This window comes from Theobroma umbraticum, unplaced genomic scaffold (assembly GCF_002168275.2).
Source record: "Theobroma umbraticum cultivar Fairchild unplaced genomic scaffold, ASM216827v3 scaffold_56.0, whole genome shotgun sequence".
Lineage (NCBI taxonomy): Eukaryota > Viridiplantae > Streptophyta > Magnoliopsida > Malvales > Malvaceae > Theobroma > Theobroma umbraticum.
Window position 1 is genome coordinate 6,689,665 of NW_018397256.1, and position 9,336 is coordinate 6,699,000.

The 9,336-nt window shown below is 32.8% G+C and overlaps 1 protein-coding gene across 1 annotated transcript; it reads left to right on the forward strand.

The window, feature by feature from the left end:
* The first annotated feature begins 1,461 nt into the window (after positions 1-1,461).
* Positions 1,462-5,107, forward strand: LOC110410930 (paramyosin-like protein). The gene is made up of 8 exons (XM_021420874.1): positions 1,462-1,658; positions 1,764-1,877; positions 2,059-2,238; positions 2,332-2,411; positions 2,858-2,897; positions 3,011-3,118; positions 3,423-3,503; positions 4,870-5,107. Exons 1-8 carry the CDS (start codon positions 1,578-1,580, stop codon positions 5,017-5,019), a joined length of 834 nt encoding a protein of 277 aa, XP_021276549.1. The 5' UTR covers positions 1,462-1,577; the 3' UTR covers positions 5,020-5,107.
* The last annotated feature ends 4,229 nt before the right edge of the window (positions 5,108-9,336 follow it).

Sequence of the window (9,336 nt, forward strand, 5' to 3'; positions counted from 1 at the left end):
TTGGTTGAAGTTGTACTTGATCTTTAAAGACATTCAATTGTAAAGATTAAGTATGATCTTGTGTTAAAAGACAACTTAATAGTGGATTCAAACTCTTTGTGCTATCAACGGAGAGGATGTAGGCATCATAAGTCGAACTTTATGAAAACTTGATTGAATACTCTTTACTTGTTTAGCTTATACTCTATTTTTATAAGTTTACTCTTTATACTTCAGTTATGTTGAAAATTCTTTAAAAAAATTATTTGATAACCAATTTACCCCTCTTTATTGCTTTACTTTAAGCTTATTTATTTGTAACAAATATTTATAGAGTTGATTTATAAGATTTTAATTTAGAGATCAACTTTAAACCATGAAAGATAAGAGTCTGGTTAATTAAGATAATAGCTACAGAGTTACAGCAATGGTATAATTCAAAGTTAATGACTTTTTGCATGTATGAGAAACATGTTTGTAATATATAATATTAATCTTGATATAATGTAGTAAGTTATAATATAAACAAGATTTTAAGAAGTTTTTGAAAAGAATCAGTAGTTGTTTTTAATGAACAAAATTTAAAAAGAAAAAAGAGCCTAAAGAAAAGCTGTAGAGATGAGCTTTTTTTTTTTTTTCTTCTTTTAAAAGCATGCTAGTTTTTCAAGAATACCCTTTCTTTCAATTGATCTCTCTCTCTTTTCTCTTCCTCTGCAAATCACATTTTTTCAATGCAAATTACAATCTTTTTATCCTTTACCTCTCTCTTTCTGCAAAGACTATTAAAAAAAACAAAACAAAACATCTAGCAATAGAATAGTAAAATTTGATATTTTTTTATTTTTACAAAAATTAAGAAAAATAAAACTCAAAATTCAAAGCTGCATTCAAATACTATTTAAAAATTTTCTCTCTTCTTCACCAAAAAATATTTTAATGTCAAATATATCGTTTCTTCTTTTCTCTTCTTTCTTGGGGAATTAAAGTATCATAATTCGATTACTTACTAGATCAACAAAAATATAATATTATTACTACTACACAAAATTTGAGGACTGTTCTATTTTTATATGAATTTCTTTGATTTGAGCATCAATCTTAGATCGTATATAAGTTGACAGCAGACTTATTCCACTTTGATTTATTAGGTAATTGAAGATAATATAAATACTTTTTATGGTAATTTTAATCAAAATTAGATCTTATATAATTTATTTTACCAAACTGCTTATCAAACAACTTTAGCTTAATTTTAAAAGTTATTATTTTCATAAGAGATTCATAATAGCTTTTAATTTGAAAAAAAAAAAAAAGCTAGAAAGGCTGTTAATAATAATAATAATGATAGATAAAATTATATATTAAGTAGCAGTTTTGGGCCAAACTGCATTGAGTGGGCCCATAAAAGACCCAAAATCTCTAAATGAGAGCCCACTAACATCATCATCTTTTCTCGCGAAAAAACGGTCCAACAGTAACAGATCATATTTCCGATCCAAAAAGAAGAAAAGAAAGTCGCTTGACTACCGAGTCAAGCTACACCCCACTCAAAGGCTGAGTCCGAGGCAAGAGTCATCATCCATAGCGGATCCTAAACAATGCAACAAGGCAGCAAGGAGCAGGAATTGAACAGTGCAAGAGCTTCGATTGAGATATTGAACTCAAATTTAGATCAACAGGTTACTCATTTTCCAAAGCTGTGAACTTTGTTGTTCGTTTTATTCCTTATTTTTATGGATGAATCGATTAATTCCCCTCCCCTTTTGGCCTATTTAATAATACAGAACCAAAGAAAGGTTAGCCTTCTCAATGAATTACAAAATTTACAAGAGAGGATTAGAAAGCAAGGTGCTGATGCCAAAGTGCTGAAATTTGTATCCGTTTTGGAGACATTGAAGGTTTAAACTTTTCCCCTCATTTATATTTTTGTTCATTTTTTTCTGATTAATATGCAATTTCAAAACAAAAAACAAAATTTTATTTTTCTAACAAATGTGAGATTCAATAGTCCATTGATCTTTTGCGTTTGTTTTCATTGGTTGGCAATTACCAGTTATGATTATTAAAACTTTTTTCCAGACACTGGAAAGACAAGAATCCCAAATTAGGTCTGATTTTGATGCAAAACGTTCTTCATTGGAAGCTGAGGTTAGTGATTTGGAGGAAATGATAGCAACAGGGTCTGATGGCGAGAAGCTCTCTCATGGTTTAGATGATTCTTTAAATGAATCATTGCGCAAGCTTAATTCCGCGAAGAAGGTAAAATATCTCAATTTTCAAAGATTCTTAATTCCTTTTAAGTATGTAAATAATTAAATAGTTACTAACAATATTCATATATTTGGGTCATAGGAACTTGCAGCTAGACTAAGGGCAATAGTATCGGTAAAGCGGGAGCTGGATGATATGCCCTCCCAATCAGAACTAATCCAGTATGTTCACCTTTCTTTTCATATTGCTCGTCAAGTTTTAGGCCTTAAAGTCTTTGATATTCCTTAGGTTGTTTGTACACAATGGAGTTTGGTGATTATTCGTGAGTTGTTGTACTCAATGTTATGTAATTTGATGTTTATAACTTGTGACTATTTGAGCATTTACTGTTAAGGACAGAAGACTATAGTTAACATTCAGAAACCAATTCAACCAATAGCTGAATTAAACTTTTCTTTCTACTGGTTATATATATTTTATCATTCAGCACTACCAGTGAGATTATCCATACAATCAATCTAGTTCTAGTTCTGTAGATGATTCCTTATCAATGTCTCATTCCTCTGGGAAAATTGACAACAAGAACAAGAAAACAATTCAGACTTTCATCTTTTTGCATTTAAGTAATAAGTGTAATACTCAATGTTGATTCAGCCATCCTTTGCAGGTATGAACGCCGGTTTTCAGAGCTGAATGCTCATATTCAGGTGTGTGATTTTGATCTGCAAACCCTTGCTTGGCCTATTTTTCTGTTCTTATGTTCAGCCCTTATTAGCTCTGTTTCTGCTAAAACTTGATATTGCTCTTTGCTATTTTAAAGGAAAAACTTCAACAGACTCGAAAATTCTATGCTACCTATAATGCTCTTTTGGAGATTAAAGAGTTGATGCTAAAGGAAACTTCTTTGCTGAATTCCATAAGCTCACAGGTATTAACTCAAATGAGTGAAATTTCTGCATTTGTTCATTATGTCTGTTATGCTTCTGCCTTGCAACTCTAAAATCTATGGGTTTCATTTTTCATTTTTTTTTTCTGAGTCTTAATAAATTGTGCCTGCTTTTATTTCCTTCACACTGCTTTGCTAGCAACTAAAAAGGCAGTGCTGTTCTTAGTGTTAATTTCTGCTTCAGCTAATTTGCTACTAATTAGATGGAGATTCTTCTATTGAATGCAGTTTTTCTTTGATACTTTGCTGTTGTCTATCAGTTGATAGTTTCTCACCTTCCCTACAGTTTCAGGATGCCATTGCTAGCCCTGCTGGTCGCATGAAATTACTTGAGTCCATGGAGGGAATTGTAAAGGGCAGCCAACAGGTAATTGTCACCTTCCTTGCTAGCAAGTAGGAAAATAGCAAGGATATACTGCTCATGCTCATTTTGTTTCATCTTTTGGTTTGTTGAGCTACCCATTTGGTCCTTGTACTAGTGCAAAATGTTCACTTCAAAATTTACTTTGATATGGATTAATCAGGCCCATGTACTCTGAAATTTAATCCGATCAAATAAATTAACTAACATTCAGACATGGATGCCATTGTAAGTTGAAATGGTAGTGACATGTAATACTTCCAATACATGGTAAACTTGGGATCCTCCATCTGGCTTACCATCTCTTGATTAATATATAACCAAGGTAGTGATAACCTTTTGTTTTGTTGAATCATAGAGGGAGAGGAAAAAAATGAAGCTTTGAGAGAATGAAAGAGAATCAAAGCCCGTAATTTTCCTTCATTTTCCTCCACTTTTCCCATCAACCAAGCATCTCATAATTCTTCCATCACCGAGAACTTGACAGAAGAAATCTTGTACGAAAATCCAAATATGTGCGTAACAACCCAATCCCAAAACCAACTTCCACAAAATCCCCGAACCATATCTCTAGCAATTAAAGTTCATATTGCTTAGACAGCCTCAATTTCAAGAAAACAAATCACTTCACTGGCATCAACACGATCAGTGGGGCCTATAATTTCAGCCTTCTATTTTGCTTGTATGGCCTGGAAACTGCAACGTGTTTTCACATTTGTGGCCTCCTAACTATATAGGACCCTGTAAATTATACTGTTTAAAATGTTGGAGAAAAGGTTAATCTTTTCTTGATTATCTTGCCAGTGTACTCAAGGCCCAGTGTAATCTAAGAAAACTGTCTTGCACATGCCTTTTGCACCTAGGTAGACCTATGTGCATGCCTTGAAAGGAGAAATTACTAAAAGGGCATCCCTTAGTTAAGTGTGCTTCTTTTCTTAATTCCTTTTTATTTTAAATTTTTATACGCTGTATTTCTAATTGACAAAAAAAGACCATCATGCATCATTAGTATTAACAAGAAAAAGGTAGTTTTGTGAACTTTCACCTATTGAAAGTTACAGCTACAGTTGGGTGATGATTGCTAATTAATTATGAGAAAGCTTTTAAGTTTTGTTTTTCTTTTTTCATGGTCTTATCTTTTACTTTGAGAAATTAAAAATAAACATGGTAATTATTTAATCTCTACTAATTTATAATTGCTCAGTAAAATCATATCAAGCATGGAACTTGTACTTCATTAACCGAAATGATGGAAGAGTTAAAGTGAACAGTTCCATGACCTACAGAAACTAGTAAAGGAGTTTAACCTACTTTGATGTTATGGATGTTTTAAGTTATTTGGAGGTGCACTCATGAAGCATTTATTTTGCAGAAGCTAGAAAAGTTGCAACTTGGGCTTCAAGAAGAGCAGAAGGTTTGTGATTCTCTGAAAGAGAGGTATGGTGCTGAAGTAGCGGAGCAAAGACGCTGCTATTCTCTTAAAAACTATTCACGTAGGCAATGTCAATTAGATTGTCAGTAATTTGATGTTGTAGTATTGTGGTTTTAATAGTTATGAAAAATTTTTTACTCATTCCAGAGAATAAATGTGTTTGATTGTTTCTGGAGTAGTGTTTGGACAGAAATGGTGCAAGAACAGGGAGAAGCATTCTTTAAAATATGAAAATGAGCTATCTGTGCTAGTTTCCATGATCTAGTAGAACAATTCAATTTGGATTTGAAACTTGAGCAACCTGCATGCTAATGACCTCATTGTTGCTACTGGATGTCAGCCTCAGCTACATTGTACATGAGTTAGTATTGAAGAGATAAGTTGTTCATGATGAATTTTATGCCCAAGTCATTGTTTGTATTCAACAGAATCTGATCTAGCCTAGGCTCCCATATGCTCTAAGAGCCTTCAACAGCATTTGGCAAAATAAAAGGATCTGATTTAAGTCCACAATTGCACTGGGTTGTGCTTTTTGAGATCTAAGCAGAAGAGTTCATGTCGCAAACAGCATGATGCCTAGTCCCAATTTTACATATCGGTGTAGTGACTTGGGTGAATATTGCATTTCCCTAGTGGGATGGTGGGTGATGGATCAATACAATTTTCATCACTATGCCAGAAGAGGTGGTTGGGGCAGTGATGAGCTTGTTATATTCTTTGTTGAGTGTCGTCACGGTCCTCCTCTGCTGCTTAACTTGGAATCTTACCACGGAGCCTCAATTTTTCAGGAGGATGTGCAAGGAATGAAAGACTACCAAGTCAAAACTCCTGCCTAACTTCAAATTGACGTGTGTAAGCATCCTTTGTACATTCAAAACTGCAATGCATACTTGCAACATGTCTAAACGGGACGGATTAAGTGATTGACTTTGGAAATAGTTGGGTGGAGATCAGATTTTCTTCCTTAATTCGAAAACAAAATTTCAAGCCCACCATTCGTGTAGGATCCTCTTGCCCTTTTCATATGCAAGCTGATGGTCCACATTGGCGCTGCATCATCTTACCAAATGTTCTAAACAAACATTATGCACACGCAATGGCACTTTGACTGAGATTTATATACTAATTCTCTTTATAGAATAGTTTGCTGATGTTGCAGTTTAGAATTATTAGAATTATTATTTGGGGTGGCACATCTATATGTTTGAACTGCTAATACGAGAGTTTTTTCCTTTTTCTTTCTCTCGGATAATGTTAATATAAGAGTTAGAATGACAATCATAACATTAACCCTTGTAATTTGTTTTGTTTATATCTGACAAGTTGTGAGTCATTAGCTTAATGCATCATCGTCATCGCCATCGTCATACTAATATTAAAGGCAAAGGAAGCTTGATTTTCACTGGAAGTTTTTCGAGCCACGTTTTAATAATCAAATGCAAGCAATGCAATGCCTGTTAAATCAAAAGTTGTCATCTTTAATTGCTTGGGGCCACTTTGTGATTAGTGTTTATGATGGAAAACACCCCTAAGCATTCAGAGACCAAAAAAAAAATCTCCTCGAATCTCAAATCAAAAAAGAAAGCCAATGGACATGGTTGTCTTTTTTTCTTTCTTTGAAAAACTAGAAAATCACTCTTAAAGCAACCAACAGGAAGAAGGAAACACATAAAAACCCTCATTCAGAGTGGCTTGAGAAAATTGTTAGCTGCAACCCCCTCTTCTAATTCAGAGTGGACCTCCTTAACCCTGACATGGAAAGCTTTACCTGCAGCTTCCACTCCCGTTATGTCATCAAATGCATTCAAAACTATCCCAGACCTTCAAAACTTAGTTCTTCATAATTCCTTGAATTTTTTCATCCAGAAACACCATTTCCTCACGCCCCGCCCCCCCTCGCAGACATATGCAATGTTTGAGAGGCTGTAATAACACCATGCATGAACAAGGACACCTTGATCACCCATCTATGACTCTTCTTTGCAACCAAATCTTCTAACCAAATATTAACTAAGATGAACCCATTATTGGGCCAACCCCAGTCCTCCTCCTTTAGTTTCTCAAAGAGTTCATCGTCTGAGATGGAAATCAGAAAATAGTGGGTGGCCAATTTTGTTATAAGCAAACCAGAGAAACCATCCATTTTGAACATTGTCCATTAATGTCACGGCATCAGCCTGGTAATCAGAGATTGCCACAACATATTTTTCGAGCCAACCCCCTTTTGAGTCTCCTTTTATGCCACATGCCTTTTCATCTTTTATTTCAGACTCTTGCTCTGTTTTTTATTGCCGCCAGTCAGAGCTGGTGCATACGACATCTTTTACACCTGGCTGAATTTTCTAGTCTATTATTAATCCTTCCTGTTATAACTTTTGTCGAGCCTTGTTGATAGGTTGCACGTTTTTGTTTCCAAAAAGACTCTCTCTCTCTCTCTCTCTCTCTCAATAATCTGGCAATATTGACTCCCAAATTCTAGTTGAGAATATATGCTCCATTCATTCCGAGGATTGCTCTGTGTGCCTCTGCAAATGTCGCAGATCTTACAAAGCCAAATTTGGTTGCATATCTGGTTGTTTTTCGAACAATTTAAACATCGACCACCTTCCCAAGTTGTTGAAGGATTCTTCTAAGCCATCTCCATTGCACCTTATTTCAAATTTTGTTAAAAAAAACAAAAAAAACCGACGTGATCTTCTCCCTTGTCTGCCTCTTCATCATCGCTTACAAACGATGAGAGACTAAAATTGGATACGTCCAACTCCTTCCTTTATTACTCATCGCTTACAAGCAAGTTAAAGAATTAATGGCAATGGAGATAAGTAATAAGTAACTCCTTCCTTTATTACTTATCTCCAATTAAAAGAGGAATTAACTTATTACTTATCTCCATTGCCATTAATTCTTTAACTTGCTTTATTAATATTTAAATATGGTCTCTTAACGAATTCATTGGTCGGCATGCATGAAAAGTTTTGCTGATTAATTCCACCGACTGACTGCAAAGAAAAAATTATTAGGTTTGAAAATAAAAAGAATGTAATCTTGTACCCTTTTCCCCCCTCGAACCACAAGAGCCGTTTTTCACTTTCATTCGTTTTCAAAATCAAAATTATTTTCTTTCTTCACCAAATAATAGTACAACTAGAAATATTGGGACTCTAATTTTGCATAAGGCAAATAAAAAAAATAAGAAAATAAACAAAAATGCCTTCTTCGGATCCTCTGTTTTATTTTTCATGACAAGAAAATTAACTTTGTGACGGTATATTCTCTTTTTTTTTTTTGGAGAAACTATGTTTCATACCCTAATTTTTTAAGAAATTTATTCGGTGTCCATATGTTATTTGTAGTAAATATAATTAATGTACTACCAAATAGTACTTGATTCTAAAAATGTTCATGAACTGAAGACGAGGAATTGCTATTTATAAAATTTAGACTTCAAGTTAAGTATGATTGCTCATTTTGAAATTTATTTATTATTAAAATATTTTTTATATGTCATTATTAAAAATGTCATTATTATTTTAATAATTTAAAGAATTTATTACAATTAAATTAAATAAAAATAAATATTTAATAATAAAATAATCTCATTGAGTTGAAGAAAGACAGGTTTGGTTTGGAAAATCCCAGCGAAATCAACCTGACCGGCCCATGGCCCTGGTGAGTTGTCCCGTGGACAAGTCTACATGGTTTCATCATTTGTGCTGGCCTTAGCTCTTAGAATATTTGTTTTATTCTACAAAAGCTCAACGTAAATTTCAAAACACTTTTTAACTTTTATAAAATCTGAAAATATGCTCTTTTGTTTTTTAATAATAAAAAAAGTGATAAAATTAAAATTTTTAAATAATTAAATAGGAAAAAGTAATTATGAATATTTATATACATATTTATTTATATTATGTATATTTAAATTGAGATGTAGATTAAATTAGATGAAAATTAAGATTTAATCTATCCATCTAATCCCTTAGTATTATCCTCAATTTATAAATTTTATTTACATAAAAGGTTATTAGTCTCTTATTTCATTTATAAATACACACTTCAATAAGATCTTCTTACTCTTTCTAAATATTCTCTCATTCTTACTCCCTTTAAATAATTTCGTTCATTCAAGTTATATTTCATAACACATTATTAACACCATTTTTTAAAAAATTTGAATTATTGGGTTTTGATTTCTAGTATTAGTAAATCAAGTAAGCGTTGCAATTATTTTGTTTTCATCCTCTTATTTTAAAAAGATTTCAATGGTTGATCTTTGATTAAATCAGACAAGTAACTTAATATCTTTTTAGTATTTTCATTCTCTAAAAATCAATCTTAATATGAATTTTGCAATCATGTAGTATATATTATATTTTGATCTTTGATTGGAAAGTAAATTTGTTATCA

Excerpts from the sequence above, each read along its gene's own strand:
- LOC110410930 (XM_021420874.1), top strand. The coding sequence starts at position 1,578 with ATGCAACAAGGCAGCAAGGAGCAGGAATTGAACAGTGCAAGAGCTTCG. Across the intron at positions 2,412-2,857 it reads TCCCAATCAGAACTAATCCA|GTATGAACGCCGGTTTTCAG; the intron begins GTATGTTCACCT and ends CATCCTTTGCAG. Across the intron at positions 2,898-3,010 it reads AGCTGAATGCTCATATTCAG|GAAAAACTTCAACAGACTCG; the intron begins GTGTGTGATTTT and ends GCTATTTTAAAG.